Source organism: Nomascus leucogenys, chromosome 2 (genome assembly GCF_006542625.1).
Source record: "Nomascus leucogenys isolate Asia chromosome 2, Asia_NLE_v1, whole genome shotgun sequence".
Lineage (NCBI taxonomy): Eukaryota > Metazoa > Chordata > Mammalia > Primates > Hylobatidae > Nomascus > Nomascus leucogenys.
Window position 1 is genome coordinate 105,310,026 of NC_044382.1, and position 21,300 is coordinate 105,331,325.

The window sequence follows — 21,300 nt, forward strand, 5'->3', positions numbered from 1 at the left end:
CTGACTGTAGAGCTGAGCATTGGATTGTTAGAAAGCAAACAAACCAGAACAAAACAAAAAGCTCTTGTTTTCCCTTTCCCCATCCTCCTTTCCAGGGCCTCAACCCCACTAACTCTGGCCATGGTTGCCCAGGTTACTGTCACTGAGGCAGTTGGTATTTCTGGAATTGTGACACCCTCAAAAGCCAGAAAGAATAGCTGTAGAGTGTAATAAAGGTCAGAGGACTCAAGAAAGGCATGAAGATTAGAGAGTAAAGGAAGACAGACCAGAGGAAGGAGATGAATGCCTTCCCTAGGTGGTTCTTGTGTGTATAAAAGAAAATTTATTAAGGAAAGCCAGAGACCTGAGTTGTAGTTGTGAATTTGATAATATCAAATACTACAGAAATAGAAGTTTTAGTCCTTACTCCTGTTTCCACATTCCTTTGTTCTTAAGTCTGCTTCTTCTCCTAGGTTTTCTTTAACTGTTTCAGTAATTTCTTAAGCAAGAGGTTGGCAAAGGGCACAGGTTTGGGGAAGCAGTGGTTTCCAAAGATTCTATAGCGTAGAGTATGAGAAAACAGGATTATAGTGTGAGCAGGTGTCTTAAATCATGTAGCAACTCACATTGCTTGGATAAGACTTGGGTACAAGTGCAACTCTTGAGATCCTTGATTAGAGTGTTGCAACTCTTAATACTTAATACTTAATTTAGGTATAATCCCAAACAGGTTAGAAACCTCAGGGATTTTTTTTCTGTAGCTCTTGGGAATAAAACCCATGCAGTGTTGAGCCACTAGGTGGTGCTAAATCACTTTTCTTTGGTGATCTTTCCTTTTGCAGCACAGTTTATCAGAAAAACAGCTTTTCTTACTTGAAATGATGGCTAAAATATAAAACAGAAATACAGTTTTACTCTAAAATTTTAATAGATGCTCATTGTGAGGTCAGAGATTTTAAATAATAAGATTAAACTCTGAGATTGTTTAACCCAAGGCCTTTCACATTTTTGTTTGACCAAGACCAACAGTGGGAAATTCATTGATATTGCAACCCCATCCCCATACACTAGAAGCAACAGTTTAAAGAATAGTATTTATCCCTTCTATGTATGATGCATTGTATACACACACACACACACTTTTACACTTTTTTTTTTTTTTTTTTGAGGCAGAGTCTTGTTCTGTCATCCAGGTTGGACTGCAATGGCATGATCTCGGCTCACTGCAGCCTCAGCCTCCTGAGGTCAAGCAATCCTCCCACCTCAGCCTCTTGAGGAGATGGGACTACAGGCATGCACCATCATGCCTGGCTAATTTTTTAAAACTTTTTGTAAAGATGGGATCTCACTCTGTTGCCCCGGCTGATCTCAAACTTCTGAGCTCAAACAATCTTCCTGCCTTGGCCTCCCAAAATGCTGTGATTGATTACAGGTGTGAGCCACTGTGCCTGGTCCTGTTCTCTTCATTAAAAAAGAAAAGTCCTTGCCATGAACCATTAAGTTGATTTTTATGAGCTACTAATGTACAGATGATTCCCTTTATTTTCCCTTGACACCATTTATCCTCTGTGTCCAATCCAATGTGATTTTAAATACCAGCATGGCCAGAGTTCATTACATTTTGAGGCAGTACATTTCGTTTTGAATAATCGGACCACAGGTAGACCGTTCTCACTGTGCCATTCAGGTTAGTTGGTCACAGGCAGAGTCACCAGAACCAGCCCTGAAACCCGTTTGGTCAGTAGAAGCCCTGTGAAGAAAACAGGCTTCCGAGCCTCCTCTTCTGAGACGAGCCAGGCTGTCCCACAGGAAATGGAATGGCCTCTTGTGGGCTCTGAAAATCTTTCCTGTGCCGTCTATGGAATGATCTCCATAAAGACCACGTCTTTCTTTTATCCTGGTATTCAACTTATCTGTGGTACACCTCAGTCCATTGTCTTTCCTATTTCTAAACCAACTCTGGGTCAGGTCTTGTAAGTTTCACATTATCAACATATAATTTGCACACAATGTTTAATATAAGAAATTTGCTCGAATGTTAAACATTTTGGTTTTTAAACATAGATTCTAATTCAGTTGATAACTTGAGTTATTAAAAGATAACATGTGCCTTTTATCTGAAATAATGATATGCCTTTCTGAATTGTTTCATAGCATATGTTTTAAAGGGAGTGATTAACCACCTACTTAATATATCCACTAATGCACTTTCAGAAGGGCACAGTGCCAGACGATGCTGTAGAAGCCTTGGCTGATAGCCTGGGGAAAAAGGAAGCAGATCCAGAAGATGGAAAACCTGTGATGGATAAAGTCAAGGTAATGGCAACTGAGATACTTCTGGAAAATAACTATCATTGATCACCTCCTTCCTCTGCAAATAAGTTAGTCATTTGTTTTGTTTTTTATATTTCCCGTAAAACATGACCAGCTGGCTTTTTCTATTATTGTGCATATCCTGTTTAATAAGCTAAACCTGAATAAGCTGCAGTGTTGAACCCCCACAGTGGATGGACGACATGCACAGACCGGAGGCCTCTGAGTCTCATCTTTGCCCACCTGCATTGATATTGCTGGGACTTGGGAAGGAAGCGGCAGCTGCCTGCTGCTCCCTACAGCTGCCTTGCAGCCCAGCAGGCTTTCTGCTGGTGCCTGAGCCTGCCAGATTAAGTTGCTGTAGGAGCACTAAGCATATAGCCGTATGTACTTCCTAACCTAATGATAGATTTGTTTACCTCAAATCTAGTCACTCAGGCATGAATTTTATGGAGAGAAAAAAACATGCTAACAATGAAAATGGTCTAATTTTTATTCAGGAGAAGGCCAAAGAAGAAGACCGTGAAAAGCTTGGTGAAAAAGAAGAAACAATTCCTCCTGATTATAGATTAGAAGAGGTCAAGGTAAACAGGCTAGGGTCTTTTTCTATTTTATTTTAATTCATACTGAATTCATACACAGAACAAAGAGACTTGGGAACGGACCTGGAATATAAAGATCTTGTTTCTTCATATTTCAAACACCAAATAGTATTAGTCTACTACTAATAGTGTTAGAACATCAGATACAAAGCTAAAATATTCCTAAGTAGACTTGATCCTCAAGTGAAAGAAATCTAAGGTCTAAGCTACCTAATGTTTTCCTTTCTAACCCACGGCTTGTTACATTACCAGAAATATTAAAAAACCTTGTGTAGATAGGAGAACTAAAATGAGGAATAGGCTGGGCATGGTGGCTCATGCCTATAATCCCAGAACTTTAGGAGGCCAAGGGAAGAGCATCTCTTGAGCCCAGGAGTTCAAGACTAGCCTGGGCAACCTAATGAGACCCTGTCTCTACAAAAAAATCAAAAAAATTAGTCAGACATGGTGGCATGTGCCTGTAGTCCCAGGTACTTGGGAGGCTGAAGTGGGAGGATCACTTGAGCCCAGGAGGTAGAGGCTGCAGTGAGCCATGATCATACCACTGCACTCCAGCCAGGGTGACAGAGCGAGACCCTAACTCAAAAAGAAGTAAAAAATGAAAAAAAAAAAAAAGGAACAATTACTTTATATAAGAAAAATTTGCAACTTTCAGATATAAGTTGGAAAAATAAGAGAACCTATTTAACATTGAGTATAGTGTTAAGTTGCCCCATTTCTTCGATTTTGAAAGTACAGATTGTACAGAACAAGGGGGAAGACCCCATTATGTGTCTTGTGGTTTAAGTGCAGTCACTTAAATGAGGCAGATTCGTGGACAGTTAAACAATGTCAGTCATCTTTGTAGCAGGCCAGGATTTAAAAGAGTATTCAACTAAACTTCATTAACAATTCTAGAAAATCAAATTCATGCTTCTCACTCATCCATGTGCACTAACCCATTTATTTAGCAGACACGGGAACTAGACTGAGCTCCCCGTGATTGAAAGTTTATTGTTCTGGATACCTTTATATTTGCTTCCTGTGTTTTACAATTCAGTTGCAGCCATAGCGTTTCTGTTAATTTGGGCTCATTTGTACGTTGCTTTCCAAAGTTCCTAGAGAGCATGCTAAGGGCCACATGTTCTGTCTCCACTGAGTGCCCATTCAGTAGAGGCTGGTCAAGTGCAGGTAAACTCTCTTCATGATAGGTGATTGGTTGGTGATTTGCTGTCTCCCTTTACTGAATTTAGTAGTAGTGTTTAAGGAAGCAGTTGATTCGCAGTCCCTGATCACTTTATTCTGTAGTCGTTTCATCCTCCTCTGACTTACCTCACACATTATTAGTTACCTATTAATAACATTTTCAGGCACTAGCTTCATCTCATTTAAATCCTATGTTGGTATTCACCAGCTATGTTCCCATCAGGTCTCTTCAGTGAGATTCGGCTCCCCAAGGGCAGGCCACAACCTCCCCTTCCAGACACAGAATTACGCAGTGATGGAAATCGATTTCAGTTTGAGTAGGGAGCAAAAGTGCCCCCAGAGTCCCAGGCATCACTTAGGAAATTGTCTGCCTTTACAGCTAAGAGATGGTGCAGAACAAGCCGAGGTTCAGCTTTCCCCTGTACCTGAAGAATGGTCAGAAGGCACAAGTGAGTCATGAGGGAAGCAGGTGATACAAGTTGAATATCCCTCATCTGACATGCCTGGGGACCAGAACTGTTTCAGATTTCAGACTTTTCTAGATTTTGGAATATTTGCCTTATATCTGTTGAGCAGCCCTAATCTGAAAATCCAAAATGCCCCCGTGAGCATTTCCTTTGAGTTCTCAGGTCAGCACTCAAAAAGTTTCAAATTTTGGAGCATTTAAATTGTTTTCAGATTTTCAGATTAGGGATACTCAACTTGTACCTCTAAACCACTGCTTTTCACATTTTCAATGAAACAAAAACCAACCTTAACCAGTTTCTCAGGTGAAATATTCATATATATTTATATCTTTGTATTTGCTTATTTTTGTATAGGTGGATAAATGGGATTTACTATTAGTATGTAGATCTCCTTCTACTAAAGAGCCCCACATGCTTTCTTCATTTTGTCCTATTACTCAAATGTGGCACTTGGAGTCGTTTACAGCTTGACCTAATCTGAACCATAAATTGCAGAGCGTTTCATCGACAGGTTAAACTCCCTGAGGGCAAGGCCTTTGTCTGCGATTTTCTGTTGTATTGCCAATGCTTAGGTCAGGGCTTGGCATGTAGTCCTTGCATATGAGTTAGATGTGTGGCTTACAAGGTTAACCAGCATTTTCCAGACAACCTCTACAAAGCCCACCCCCATGTAGGTAAAGGGCTTATCCCACACTGTCCTGCAAACCCCAGTCACAGCACCACATACCACACTATGCTGACTTTCACGTTTTCCTCCTGTGATAGTCTCTGGGCTTCTGAGGTCACAAGCCATACCTCATCCAGTGTGCAGCCCCCGTGACTCAGGAATGCCTGGTGCTTGTGAGCTGTTTGCTGACATGAACTAATTAGAGCATATTCTCTGGTGAGAGAATCTATTTCCTGACACGATGGATCTAATTTAAAATGTACAACAGCAAGTATAACCTGTAGACCCTTTGTAATGTTTACAAGGTTTCATACTTTGGATAAAATGTAAAATGATTTCATGCCATGTTTTTTTCCCCCCGGATAGGATAAAGATGGAAAGCCACTCCTGCCAAAAGAGTCTAAGGAACAGCTTCCAGTAAGCAAACCAGTTTTCTCTGAGGATATCTTTTCCTTTTGGCCCTGATTGCAATGGTGTTTGTTGATACATTTCCTGGTTCTTGCAGCCCATGAGTGAAGACTTCCTTCTGGATGCTTTGTCTGAGGACTTCTCTGGTCCACAAAATGCTTCATCTCTTGTAAGTCCAAAACTCTTGATTTTATTTCTTTAGTTTTTTTTTTTTTTTTTCTTTGAGACAGAGTCTTGCTCTGTCATCCAGGCTGGAGTGCAGTGGTGCCATCTTCAGTCACTGCAACCTCCACCTCCCAGGTGCAAGCGATTCTCCTGCCCCAGCCTCCTGAGTAGCTGGGACTACAGGGGTGCACCACCACACCCAGCTAATTTTTGTATTTTTAGTAGAGACGGGGTTTCACCATGTTGGCCAAGCTGGTCTCAATCTCCTAACCTCGCGATCCGCCCACCTCGGCCTCTGAAAGTGCTTGGATTACAGGCATGAGCCACTGCGCCTGGCCTATTTCTTTAGTTTTAGAGTGGCAGAAATAAATGGAAACTGGTGACTTAGAATCTGACTTGGGAACTCAGGAACAATCATAAAATTAATGGCCCTCAACCCACTGTAGCCATTAAAAATGTGTTACACCATGAAATACTGTCCCAACATGGTGGATGCTTTTAGTAGTGTAACTAATATCAAGTACAGTACCCCTGTGAAAAGAGAATTTAAATGTAAGCTTATCCAAAATTACTCCTCAGACAACTTTACCTATTGATATTTCTACAATTTATTATTTCCCAAATTGCCTCCTAAGGGAACTAAGCTCCATGTGGAATATAGAGTCCCTCAAAGGGAACTCTGTTACTCGAAAAGTTTGAACAATATTGGGTAATGTCAAGTAGGTTTCTCTACTGTAGGATTTTCATGGCTTTTTATATGCAAATATATAGTGAGTCTGTTAGAGTTCCCAAACTTAATAACTGCAGAACCTTTTCTTGTGGGGTGTGGTTTATCTATTTACTGGGAACTCAGTTTTTAAACCACTGAATGTATTATTAGCAGTCAGTTGGAAAGGGATGAACAGTTTCTATGACAGTGGCGTGGAAAATATATTTATATCAGTTGGAGAATAGACAGAATGACAACTAGAAGAAATGATGATTCTTTGGAATTGCCGAAGTTGTTACTTTTGCTGAATGAAGCAATAAAGCCCCTCAAAGAAGAGCTTACTAACCAGAGCATGTTCTTCTCTGTACCCCTGTAAAAGCACCATGCTGCTCATCCCGTGACCTTCCTCTCATCATCTTCCATACAGACCACATCACAGCAAAGCACTCCAGCCTTGATTTAGAAACCATAAGACATGGGGAAGAATACAATGTGAGGAGTACCCCAGGAATGTGGAGTCATAGCATTACACTGATGCAGAACAGATGAACAAATAGTGGGGAACAAGATCTCAATTCCCTTCCTACCCCTATCATTATTATTATTACAATTGTTAGGGGTGTTTTTTCTTTTAGAAATTCAAAGATTTGGAAAAAGTAACAATGGATTTATATGCCCCCTTCAAAGACACGTAGCAGTGAAATGGTGAGATGAAACAACCGTTAAAAAAAAAAAAAAAACTTAGAAAATTAGCAAAGGAAACATTAGTGTCAACAATATAGTTTGTAAAGTAGAAATAACTAATCATCATGAGAACCAAATAATCAAAATAGTTATTTAGGGGAAAGTTTCAAGAACTTTGGGGCAAAAGTATCACATATGGCTCATAATTAATGTTCATCTATAAAAGAATAGCTCCTGTATGTACCATGCTCTTTGATAATAATAAAATAGAACAGAAATGCTATATAAAAAGAAACACTTAAAACTATTCCCCTAATAATACTGAGATCACATTGATAATAGACTACTTTAAAACATCAAAGATATTACAAGTAAAAATCTTTGAGAAGCAGTCAAAGCAATATTCCTGTGATACATTGTCATAAACGCCTTCATCAATAATAGAGATAAAGAGAAACCTGATAAACCAAATGCTTATTGAATTTTAAACTGCAATTTCTGAAAGTTTTAATAAGGTAACCACCCAAAACAAAGTAGCAATAAGCATACCAGGAAATGAAAATAGCAGCATGAAAGTTAACTGGCCAATAGTTGTTTCTTTTGAAATAACAGATACTTTATAAAATACTAGCAAATGCAAAAGAGGAAAAAAACCTTACAAAAAATACAATTAAATTTTAACAGAGTAATATAATAATATAGAGATCAACTAAATTATTGGTAGTTTAAAGCCAATAGTTGGCTTTTACGAATTTTTAACATTTTACAAAACACTGGTAAATAGAGAAAATAATCTTACTAATAAAATTTAACATAAATGTGAGAAAATACAATAATCAGTACAGAGCACAACTAAACTATTAGGAAACACTATGTACAACAATTTTCTAAGATTAAACAAAAATATAAAACTGCATAATTCACAAAACCTAAAAAAAAAAAGACTGAAGAAAATATTGCATTGGTTTTCAAACTCTCCTTCTACTGAAGGCTTAAAGATGACTCCTTTAACTGTTGAACACTCCGTCCTTATGTGGCATAAATATGTCATGAAAAAGATGGAGTCACATAGTTGCTTCTATGAGTAATTATGATGCTAATCTTAAAATTTGACAAATATAACAGTATCAGCTAAAGTTACTAAATGTGTAGATGTAAAAATTACATACAACATACATAGAATATAACAAACAGTTAAGAAATTACTTGCCATTATAAGTATTGATTCAGCAGCAGGGAAATTGTCAATATATTGTAGCGGTATATCACATGGAAACAAATACTTATGTCCATGTAAAAGATCTACTTAAAATTTTACATATACTCATATTATAAATAAAAACTTTTTAAAAAGTAGGCAATCCCCTAATATGTTAAAGAGTCTTTAATTTTCAGAATCAAATATTCAATATCATGCGGGAGGCATTTTCCTTAAAAGCAGAAACTGAAAAGTTTATTGTCATTTCTGCTTATTATCATATGGAAGAATCATTAACAACACATGAAAAAGAAATGACAAACATTAAAAGGGAACATTTGAATATATTAGTGGATAGCACTACTTGTAGATAATACATTTGTAAGTAACATTATGCCATGTTTATTAGTAACAACAGATGAGAAAATGTAATTAATATGAGATCAGACTTATGTAAACTACAAAAGGAGAAATGATCAGAAAAATAAGGACACAAAAACAATTGAAGGCCATACATTGTCAGTTTAACTAAATATCTTAAAAATAATGATGACAATTCAAGTCATTTTATATGTTAATTTTTTATTAAATAGCAATAAGATACTTTTTATAACTCAATAAAATTATTCAATGATATATTTGAAAAATAATGTATAAAATATGAAAAAATACTGAAAAGTGGTTTTCAGTACTTTTAGGTAAGATTAATCCAACTAAACACTAGCATATGTTATACAGTAATAATAAATAGAAAGTACAATAATGTTGAGAAAGCAAACTCAAAGCATAGATCAATGGAAAAATTGAGAAATGGACATAAATGATTTAGTATTTTTAAAAAGAGTGAAAAATCATTATATTATGCTTTTGTGTAGCATTAGATGAATTAAATAACATATGCACATATAGCTTTGCAATACAAATTTCCAGACCATAGGTTGTTTCATACTTAGTATTAAAAGGCTTAAATAATAAGTCAATAAGATAGTTTAAGAAGAGACAATACAAATGTTTCAATGTCATTCTTTTCATTTGACAACTTTTCTTTTCATTTGTCATATAAGCAAAGATTTCTCATAACTAAAAATGAATTTAATTTAGTACATTTTAGATTACCTAAAATATTACATTCTAAAACGACTTTACAGGGTATAAATGGACAATATCTTATAGTTATCTAAATTAGTTTAAATAATCTCCAATAATAACATGCTGAAATACATTTCTGAATGTTGGTATCTTCTTAATGTGCTTTTCTCCATCTTTCAGTAAAATTTGCAGTTCTCCTTTTTCAAAATAAGCTATCCATAGTTGGAGTCACCAAAGAGTTCTGGACTTTTTTCTGGTTTTTCATCAACAGTTGTACCTAAGTTTTTTGTTAAAAGGGAGTATTTGAAATGAAGCAAATATTCAATATTTTTAAACAGAAATTATTTCAGAAAGTTTCTAGAATATTTAACATTGAAAAAAAACCCTGAAACCTGACACCATATACCACAATATACAAGCAATAGTAGTATATCATTTTATACTGATTATCAGAAATAAAAATATGTGATAAAAGTCAATTCTGGCAAGCAAGGCCACGGGAAAACAGGCATGCTTATTCATTGCTTTTCACAGTATGAATTCCTAGCAACATTTGAGAGGGAAGTTTGGCAAAATATAGCCAGCACCATAACTTATTCACTAGAACTTATTCAGAGCAATTTTAAAAGAGCTGAAAACTTTGAATAACCTAAATGTACAACAGGAAAGGTGTAAACAAACCATGGAACTCTAAGTTATTATATTATTGCATAGTATTTAGAATAATCAATATGAGAAGGAAATAGAGATAGGAAATTGTATAAAATAATATGATAGAGAAGAAAGAGAATTTAAATTTCTTTTAAAATTATATGTTATGAGTCTATTTGGATCAAGAGAATAAACAGTCATTAAGCTATCTTTAAGAGTTATAACTAAGTGATGGCATTGTGGTCATAATTTTATATACAACATGTTACTAATAAAATTTTTTTCAATAAAAGAAATTTGAAGATGCTAAACTTGCTGCTTCCATCTCTGAAGTGGTTTCCCAAACCTCAGCTTCAACGACCCATGCTGGAGCCCCACCCCATGATACTTCGGTAAGCAGCACATCTTATTTGGGAGATAAATGTTTTTGCACAGCCACAACTAGAAAGAAAATAGGACACCTGTTTAAAGTAAATGAAAATAGGCAGAATTATTAGGAAGATCAGGCACGTTCTATTTCAGAAGAGCCGAGACTGATGATTTAGGGAGATGGCAGAGGTTAACTTTGAAATGATCAAATGAAACAATATATGTGAAAACATTGTACACATAGTCCAGGACCTTAATATTATTGTCGCTTTATAAGAATTGAAAGTGCAATAAAGTGCATTGTGTCTATATTCGAATTACTAGATTTGAAAAGTTCTTTAGCTTTCCTGATAATTGATTTTCTCCTTTATATTTTTTCTTATACATTCTATAATTTACTACCCATTATTTAACCTCAAGTTTATTTTATGGAATTGTCGTGTTTGAGCTTTCACAAACATTTTACAAAAATTTTATAAACATGTCATAGCATTGTTTTCTTCCCAGTTCACACCAGTAAAAATTTGTCACTTTCATACTAGCAGTAGAAGAACCTCAGCATCAATATTGTTTTAATTATTTACATGCTGTGAGGCAAGGCTGTGGGACCAAAGCTTTTCCAGACTTCCTTGACTAATCACCTGTGCAATACCAAATTAAACATTACCAAGGAGACCACAGCACATCAAATTATAAAGGGATTGCCCTAAACCAGATCCCCATCTCCTTTGGTTGAGAACAGTGCCTCATTTGCTAGACGGAGATGAAGTAACTTTAGCAAAGTCAGCTATGCTTCCATTCCTTTTGATGTAGCATCAAAGCATATTTAGTGCTGTGGTCTGAGATTCTGATGGATTTTCATCCTGTTGCATCAGCTTCAGGATCATCTGAAAATATCCAGAGGCACAAATGACAAAGCCCAGACCTGGCCCTGGGCAGCTCTACCATTAGCAGCTATAATCCTGGATTATAATAAAGCACTTAAAACCAGTAAAATGCCCCGTGTGTGTGTATGTGCGTGTGCGCGTGCATGTGTGTGTAAACACACCCACAATGAAGAAAGTCCCCATGCAACAGAAAGGAAGAATCATTAATAGCCTAGGCTGCCATTTACACTTCAGTTCTTTTTTTTTTTTCTTTTTTTTTTTTATTATACTTTAGGTTTTAGGGTACATGTGCACAATGTGCAGGTTTGTTACATATGTATCCATGTGCCACGTTGGTGTGCTGCACCCATTAACTCATCATTTAGCATTAGGTATATCTCCTCATGCTGTCCCTCCCCCCTCCCCCCACCCCACAACAGTCCCCAGAGTGTGATGCTCCCCTTCCTGTGTCCATGAGTTTTCATTGTTCAATTCCCACCTATGAGTGAGAACATGCGGTGTTTGGTTTTTTGTCCTTGTGATAGTTTACTGAGAATGATGTTTTCCAGTTTCATCCATGTCCCTACAAAGGACACGAACTCATCATTTTTTATGGCTGCATAGTATTCCATGGTGTATATGTGCCACATTTTCTTAATCCAGTCTATTGTTGTTGGACATTTGGGTTGGTTCCAAGTCTTTGCTATTGTGAATAGTGCCGCAACAAACATATGTGTGCATGTGTCTTTATAGCAGCATGATTTATAGTCCTTTGGGTATATACCCAGTAATGGGATGGCTGGGTCAAATGGTATTTCTAGTTCTAGATCCCTGAGGAATCGCCACACTGACTTCCACAATGGTTGAACTAGTTTACAGTCCCACCAACAGTGTAAAAGTGTTCCTATTTCTCCACATCCTCTCCAGCACCTGTTGTTTCCTGACTTTTTAATGATGGCCATTCTAACTGGTGTGAGATGGTATCTCACTGTGGTTTTGATTTGCATTTCTCTGATGGCCAGTGATGATGAGCATTTTTTCATGTGTTTTTTGGCTGCATAGATGTCTTCTTTTGAGAAGTGTCTGTTCATGTCCTTCGCCCACTTTTTGTTGGGGTTGTTTTTTTCTTGTAAATTGGTTTGAGTTCATTGTAAATTCTGGATATTAGCCCTTTGTCAGATGAGTAGGTTGCAAAAATTTTCTCCCATTCTGTAGGTTGCCTGTTCACTCTGATGGTAGTTTCTTTTGCTGTGCAGAAGCTCTTTAGTTTAATGAGATCCCATTTGTCAATTTTGGCTTTTGTTGCCATTGCTTTTGGTGTTTTAGACATGAAGTCCTTGCCCATGCCTATGTCCTGAATGGTATTGCCTAGGTTTTCTTGTAGGATTTTAATGGTTTTAGGTCTAACATATAAGTCTTTAATCCATCTTGAATTAATTTTTGTATAAGGTGTAAGGAAGGGATCCAGTTTCAGCTTTCTACATATGGCTAGCCAGTTTTCCCAGCACCATTTATTAAATAGGGAATCCTTTCTCCATTTCTTGTTTTTGTCAGGTTTGTCAAAGATCAGATAGTTGTAGATATGTGGCATCATTTCTGAGGGTTCTGTTCTGTTCCATTGATCTATGTCTCTGTTGTGGTACCAGTACCATGCTGTTTTGGTTACTGTAGCCTTGTAGTATAGTTTGAAGTCAGGTAGCGTGATGCCTCCAGCTTTGTTCTTTTGGCTTAGGATTGACTTGGTGATGCGGGCTCTTTTTTGGTGCCATATGAACTTTAAAGTAGTTTTTTCCAATTCTGTGAAGAAAGTCATTGGTAGCTTGATGGGGATGGCATTGAATCTATAAATTACCTTGGGCAGTATGGCCATTTTCACGATATTGATTCTTACACTTCAGTTCTTAATATTCGGGCCAGAGATTCTGCCCTGATGAAGGCTATCGGTAAACATTTGCAATCAAAAACTTTTTTGCCTTTAAGAAGTAGGTTTTACAATGACACTTCTCTGATCACATTTCCCATCAGAGAGTCTTGTTTTTAGTTAATATTTTATTTGAAGATGTCACTAAAACAAGGTATAAAGCTTTATTTAGATAAAAATATTGGGAAATCAAAGAGTCAAATAAGCCATGATAATTCACGGGAGCTTTCTTTGCTGAGATTATTAGACTGTTACTAACAGTGTTACATACACTGAAAGCATCTGAAGACATGCTTTCAAAGATCTGTGTAATAAAATCACTCCAACAGGAAAACTGCTTCAAAGAAAATAGAAGATCATGGATGTGACTAAGCATGACAGGGAAAAGCTTTATCAGTCCCAAGACCTGGGTTCTATTCACTTTTTAACAATTTGTTTTCAAGCAACTGACTTAGCTTCCCTGCGCTTTTTACCTCCAGAAAAAAAGTCTGCTTAGTTCACTGAGAACCATTGTGGGCATCAAATAAAACTGGACAGTGTATGTGAAAACATTTTGAAAATCAACTGGAAAGTTCTATACAGTATTGGACAGAGTTCAGCATGGTGTCTTATACAATGTAGATATTAAACACATTTTAATTGAATTCATTGAGAGGTGGAATTTTGAATGCAATGTGTTGAAAAATATGGATTTTGCTATAATAATACTAATAATAATTTACCATTTGTTGGGTCCTAACATACAACTAGTATTGTTTTAAATGCTTTTTCAATCATTTACTTTTCTCAGCAACTTAGGAGTATAGGTACTACTATTCACATTTCACGTCCAAGGAAACTGAAGCTGAAAGGGGTTAAATAAGCTGCCTGAATCATACGTAAATAAATGTTAGAGGAAATAAGCTGTCTTAGTTACAGTGATATTGTTGTTCCATAATTTTTTTCCTCTAGAATACCAGTTCCCATTTTTGCAATTTCACTTCCATGAGCTTCCTGAAGATGAAAAGACAGGTTTCCCCACCAGTTCAGAAATTCTCTGAAGTCTTTCAGGCCACTCATCACCAGTGTGGCAGACAAGCCCCTTCCACTCTCCTGACCCCAGATTGTCTCTGGGGTTTTGTGCTCTAGGAAGTATTAGGATGGCAGTGCCGAGCTCCATGGCTTCCCACAAACTACGGGTCATGCTGCACTTTATGAAATGCACCCCTCAAGATCTTAGAGTCTTAGAGAGGACCCACGGAACCAAAGAAATACTCACGCTCTATAGTTGCAGAATCCTGCTTCCTAACCATCTGACAACATTAGTGGATGTTTGTTTTCATATCCAGTTTTCTAATGGTGTTTAATTTCTAAATGAAAGGCACACATGATTGGTTCATTTGCTTTTGGACCCTTTATGTGACCTCCAGGTCACCCACTGGATATGCCTCCTGAGGCTGCCACTAAGACCTCCTTAACCTGGTGGGATCTTCACCAAGAGATAGGCAGGGTTGGGTGGAAGGCACTGGCCCTCCAACCCCAGTAGGGTGACAGATGCTGCCGCTCTTCTCCTGATCTTCCATTCCTGGCCTTCTCTTCTCTGACCCTGTCTACTCCCCTGCCCCAGCCCCAGATGTCTTTTTCTTCCAAGGAAACAGGTTGCCTCCTGAAAAGATGGAGTTCCTGGGCTAATTTGCCTCTGATACAGTTTGGCTAACAAGTGACTAATTCAGCATTATTTACTTTTTAGCAGAGTGACAAAGACCTCGATGATGCCTTGGATAAACTCTCCGATAGTCTAGGACAAAGGCAGCCTGACCCAGATGAGAACAAACCGATGGAGGATAAAGTAAAGGTAAAAAAAAAAAAAAAAAAAAATTCACTAATAAGTGAAATTTTAATCCTTGGGTCTTGACTCTGTCATTGTCATAGGAATATTGATGTGAACTTAACCTATATTTTAAACATGAAATTATAATGAAATAGAAAAATCAATCTGTACTCCACTGGAGGGGAAGGTCACTGAATCTGTGACAAAGACACCAGCGGAGCCTCCCTGAGGGGATTCTGGGAGGCAGGTGTGGTGTATGCATGGCTTCCTCCCATGGAACATAAGCAGTCAGCACATCTATTCAAATTAGCTGTTGTCCTTCAGGGTTGCTTATAAATAGGCAAAGCTGTAAATATGACCTCTCTAAATGGCAAGGTACAGTGGCTGGATTTTTTATTAGAAAAGTGAAACCATACAGAAAAAAAGAAAAAAGATATTTTATACCTTGGGGTTCTAATCTCCTAACATGGTTTCTGAGGATAATTATTTAATCATTTATTTCCATTTAAAATATAGCTAGAAAATTCACAGATATGAATTGACATACACAAGCATACGGGATTATATATTTTAGCCAACTAGCAGTCTGTTGAAGTCATCTGTGTTGTTCTGTTGCTTAAAAAATAAAAACAGACCATATGTTTTGCCTCATAAAAGTACAACAAATGCTGAATGCTACATTTGACAATGTATTTTCTAAGTGAAAAAGGAAATGAATATTAATTCTATCTGCTCACTGTTTTTATAGGAAAAAGCTAAAGCTGAACATAGAGACAAGCTTGGAGAAAGAGATGACACTATCCCACCTGAATACAGACATCTCCTGGATGATAATGGACAGGTAAACTGAGGCAAATTGCTAGATCGGATTTATGCTACAAAGATCTTTAAATTCAAACCTCCCTTGAAATAAATAGTAGCTATACTCTTTTACAACAGCATAAAAACGTATCATGACTGACTGCTTCTGTCACCAAAGCCGACCAGCAGGTAAATGTTTATTTGAGCCAATATCGTATATGCATATGCTAGGCTCTGTGGTATAAACAGGGTTGAATACTGTTCAACTGAATACTCACTGATGCTTAAGAGTGATCCAAGAAATGTGATTCTCTCTTTCAAAAAAAGGCTATAAAAATGACTAAGGTGATAGGATTTCAAAGGAAGAAATCTCTTTTTAAGGAGAGCAGAAAAGGAGCTGGTGTTGTGATAATTAATAGGACAAATTAGTAAGGCAGCACCAAGACCTGGGGTCCCCCTATCTTCTCCTACATCACCATCAGCACTATTGCAAGTGAAGACAGGCAAAGCAATATTCCCAATCACAAATCCTGTTTCTCTGCCAAAAAGTCCCTGGCCTTTTGTCTCCCACATGATAGAGGCCGGTCTTTCATAGGTCAACCAGGCCTGTCCCCGACCTCTTTACTATTTGGTTTCTAACTTTTGAGTCAATTAGATGATAAATAACCTTTTCCATGCCTGTTCATCAAATAAGAAACAAGGAAGACCAAATTACACCCTTCTCTTTCTGTACTGATTTATTTTGGGGAGTAAGATGATTCCTGGTTTAAATAGCACTGTCAGCTTCAGGGTCTCCTATTACAGGAACCAATTCTCCTTGCTTGCATTCAGTATTCCTCAAGATAGCAATTCCACATCCTGCTAGAGCCCTTCCCACTTTGATAGTACCAACTCACCCTGCTTGCGTTCTTTGGGAAATTTATTATTTAAGGCTCTTGCCTTTGAAGCTGGGAAAAATCCCTTACAACTTTCTAAGTGTAATAAGCTATAGTAAATAAGATGTAAAAACACAAGTAACTTTTTATAACACTGTAAGTAGAATTATAAGTGATAATACATGATGGCAGAAGGTTCACAAATAGCGTTTCTTTCACTTCCAGGACCAGACTCTTTCATATGTTTTCCCCAAGTCTACAGAAATGATTATAAAGAATAGTAATTAAGCAAAGCTGGCAAAGAAATAGTGGGGACCCAGGTTTATTAATTATTGTAAGTCTACACTCCATTTTATCCAAGTCAAGTCATTGGATAATAGATTCTCTACTGCCTAAACCTAAGTAAACCTTTACAAATATCTATGCTTAACCAATAGTCTGCCTTCTTTTTAAGGACAAACCAGTGAAGCCACCTACAAAGAAATCAGAGGAATCAAAGGTAAAGACCATAGGAACATATTTCCATTAAATTTTGTTTTATTCTAGCCAGAGGGTTATTTGGCATTTTAGAAAACTAAAACATATTGAATGCCTACTCTGTGCCAGGTACTTTGTCAAAGCGTGCATATAAATGTGTGTGACTATTGTTTACCTCTCATTTAGTCTCCACAAAAGCCCTTTCGGATAGAAAACTGAGGCTCAGAGAATGCTAAGCAACGTGTATTAAAGAGTAGAGGGGAAAAAAGTCATCAAGATTTTCTTGTTTTTCTATCTCCTTTACATTAGTATTAGTAAAGAATGTCAGTAAGTTTTTTTCTTATAGAAACATGTTTTATTTGTAAGTGATGTGGGAAAATACCCCATATTGCATTTTGCCTTCTGCTTCTTCACTGATGGTTATTTCTACTCATATCTCAGAAACCTGTGGATGACCAAGACCCCATTGATGCTCTCTCAGGAGATCTGGACAGCTGTCCCTCCACTACAGAAACCTCACAGAACACAGCAAAGGTACCATGCTTTTTCACGTAGACTTTCTTTGAAATGTGTGTTTATGTTCACATACATATAAGTTTTATTTATTGATTGATCTATCTATCTGTCTTGTAACAGGGACTTACTCTGTAGCCCAGGCTGGAGAGCAGTGGTGTGATCTCAGCTCACTGCGATCTCTGCTTCCTGGGCTCAAGCAGTCCTCCTACCTTAGCTTCTTGAGTAGCTGGGACTATAGGCGTGCACCAACACACCCAGCTAATTTTTGTATTTTTTTGTAGAGATGGTGCTTCACCATGTTGCCAGGCTGGTCTCGAGCTCTTGGGCTCAAGTGATCTGCCAACCATTGCCTCCCAAAGTGCTGAGATTACAGGCTTGAGCCACTGCGCCTGGCCCTTATAATTTTTAAACTGTAGAATGGATCAAACGATGATAAAAAGAACCTGAAAATGAAGAAAAGAAAAAATACGTATAATTCCACTGCCCCCAAAACAGTATTATTTTGTGGATTTCCTTTTTTTTCTATATGTATGTTTTACATAATTATACTTACAGTCCACTTAGAAAACACTGCTTAACGTTATTTCTTAACTGCTTCTTTGTAATTTCCATAGCCACCATTTTTTATCTCCACACTATGTGGTTGTGCCACAATAATGCTATGTCTGTGTTCATTTAAAGTGAGAGCAGGCCCTAACTACAGCAGGCACTCTCATGCTCACTTGCTCTCTGGAGCTTCCTCCCCTTTTCTGTCTGCTTAGCCCAGCTGGTCGACTCTTCATTCCTCAGGGCACAGCTCAAGCATCAGCTCCTTAGGGAAGACTTTCTTGTCTTGCTTCTTCTCCCTTCCCAGGCCAAAGTTAGAGGCCTCTCTTCCATGCCCTCCTTGCTCTCTATTACCTGTCTGTGCTTGTGTATCACACCACTGAGCTATGCATTTTATACAGTAGTGATGTGTCTTTTACCTCTGTGCTCCTCATTAGCAAAATGCCTGGTACTTAGCAGGTGCTCAAAACATGATTAAAAGTGACTGAGAAACGACTGTGTAATTCAACAAGTGTGAGGCATTTTCCCTCAAGCTACACCCTCTTGTAAATCAAATAGAAGGAAAAGTGAAATGAGTACCTCCTTGTTATTTTCAGAAGAGTTAATTCTGCAGATCTCAGTTTGCGATTGTTTTGGCTGTTGTAAGGCACTGCTCTTGATCACTGAATTGTCAGTCCTTCCATGTTGGGTAGTTTAATTTCTAGACCACTTCACCATCCTATCTATCACCCTGGTGACTCATAAGTCATGCCTTTTTTGGTGAATGAACTTTATTTTTGTATGTAACCTGCTCCAGCTTTCCTTGGTTGTTTCCATTGTTCATTTCTCCTCCATAACACTGAAAACAGGGTTTTGTTTTTGCTCTTTTGGCACACAAAAGCCAGTCCTGATCGAGACAAGCTCTATTTTGTTTTTTAAATACATTTTATTGTGTATATTTGAGGTTTACAACATGGTAGTTTGGGACGCATAGAAATAATAAAATGGTTACTGTAGGGAAGCAGATTTACATATCTATCATTCTAACACAATTACTTTTTTGTGACAAAAGCAGCCAAAATCTACTTATTTAATAAAATCCCTAATACAATTTTATTAACCTTAGTCCTCATGTTATATATTAACTCTCTACACTTGTTCATTCTGCATATCTGCTATTTTGTATCCTTTGACGTATCTCTCTGTTTTCTCCTCCTGTTCCCTACCATGGTCGCCATGTTTTATTCTCTGTGTTTTTGAGCTTTTTCTTTTATATATGTTCTACATATAAGCAAAATCACTTTTCTTTCTGTGTCTGGCTTATATCATCTAGTATAAGGTCTTCCAGGTCCATCCATGTTGTGGCAAATAATAGGATATCATTTTTTAAGGCTGAATAATATTCCATTATGTATATATACATGACATTTTCTTTATCCATCCATCAACAACTAGGTTGTTCCATATCTTGGCTATTGTGAGTAATGCTGCAGTGAATATGGGAGTGCAGATATCTTTATAAGGTGATAATTTCATCTCCTTTGGGTATATACCCAGAAGAGGGATTGCTGGGTCATATAGTAGTTCTACTTTTAATTTCTTTAGGAACCTCCATACTGTTTTCCATCATAGCCTGTACCAATCTACATCCCCACCGACAGTGTACTAGGGTTCTTTTCTCCACACCCTTGCCAACATTTATCATCTCATTGATAAGCTGTGTTTTGATTAGCAAAATAAGGTCTGGGTGAGTCATGCACCACGGGAATTGGCAGAGCATCAGTGTGACCCACATTTCCCTCATTTCTATCCTTTTTCCCTCCTGCTTTAAACAATTCTCTGACACTCACCATTGTTCAAAAAATCATGAAAAAACACCCAAAGTCTTCCATTATTTAATTAAATTGGAGATCTCAGAATAGTCTGGATTAATTTAACTGCAGCCTAGTTAATTGCTAGATGGATTGGAGATAGCCATAGCCTCATTACATTTCCTTTGCTTTAGGATAAGCACAAGAAGACTGTGTCCAGCTCCAAAGCACCTAAGAATGGAGGTAAAGCAAAGGATTCAGCAAAGGTAAATGGAGCAGTAAATACACTACAAATTAGTTTAGCAGTTACACAGAGTGGGGTTTATCACTTCAGTCATTTAGTTTCTTACTGGAATCTATTTAAAATAAAAGATTTCTTAAAGTACTATCTATCCCATAGTATGGCTTGGTAAAGTAATTGAATTTGTATAGATACATATATTTTTAAGTAACTGGTGCTTTAAAATTCTAAATGAATGTTCTTGACACAACTCAATTTGCCTGTGTTTTGCCTGTGTTTGTTGCCCTAATTAAAATACCACCATAGTATGTGGTTTATATAGATTTTAGAACATGGAAGTTGGAAACTTCCTATTATTAAAACTAGTCAAGCTGTGATCAGAAATGAAAATTGGATTAGACAACTTCTAGGTCCCTTCCAATTCCAAGAACATATTTTTTAAATGATTATTACTATGATCCCCTGGCTATAAGGAGGAGTTAAAGGTGTAGCTTTAAAGACAATAGTCCAGTTACACCAAAGCGTTTAAAACAATATATTAAAATCTTCCTGTAGTAGATTCCCTTAAGGGATATAGGAAACAGCACTGATAATTGACAGTTATGCCATTATATCTCAGATTAAATACTTATTTGCCTATTATTTAATTTCAGCTATACGAAGTACTTAATCAGCCCTTTAACAAATAATAGCATAATAACCCTATATGATGAGTGGATTTGCTGGATAGCCATGACCCTATGTACAGGAAAAGGAAGGATCACCATGGAATGAAACATTGCCATTTAACAACACCTATGCATATTTTATAACCTACCCTGACCTTAAAAAAATAAAGCTGAGAGTGATACATTTAGGATCAGGATCACTTAAGGTTATTTTTAGCTTATAAGCTTGAGGAGGAAGAACTCACAACGTTTTGGCCAGATGAAGAAGAGAAACTGAAAGGACCATCGTATTTTTCCCCACTG

General features: G+C 37.2%; 1 protein-coding gene across 12 annotated transcripts in view; it reads left to right on the plus strand.

Moving 5' to 3' along the window:
• The window catches only part of CAST (calpastatin), a 118,556-nt gene that overhangs the window by 94,135 nt on the left and 3,121 nt on the right, over positions 1 to 21,300 (plus strand). For 9 of the 12 annotated variants that reach the window (XM_030817123.1, XM_030817109.1, XM_030817114.1 and 6 more), the window contains 10 exons: positions 2,194 to 2,295; positions 2,793 to 2,876; positions 5,580 to 5,630; positions 5,719 to 5,790; positions 10,411 to 10,509; positions 15,003 to 15,107; positions 15,832 to 15,924; positions 17,214 to 17,258; positions 17,678 to 17,770; positions 20,283 to 20,354. In XM_030817123.1, the coding sequence (XP_030672983.1) occupies positions 2,194 to 2,295; positions 2,793 to 2,876; positions 5,580 to 5,630; positions 5,719 to 5,790; positions 10,411 to 10,509; positions 15,003 to 15,107; positions 15,832 to 15,924; positions 17,214 to 17,258; positions 17,678 to 17,770; positions 20,283 to 20,354 (816 nt within the window). The remainder of the gene's footprint in view (positions 1 to 2,193; positions 2,296 to 2,792; positions 2,877 to 5,579; positions 5,631 to 5,718; positions 5,791 to 10,410; positions 10,510 to 15,002; positions 15,108 to 15,831; positions 15,925 to 17,213; positions 17,259 to 17,677; positions 17,771 to 20,282; positions 20,355 to 21,300) is intronic. The other 3 variants (XM_030817141.1, XM_030817169.1, XM_012505394.2) reach the window with 1 other exon arrangement.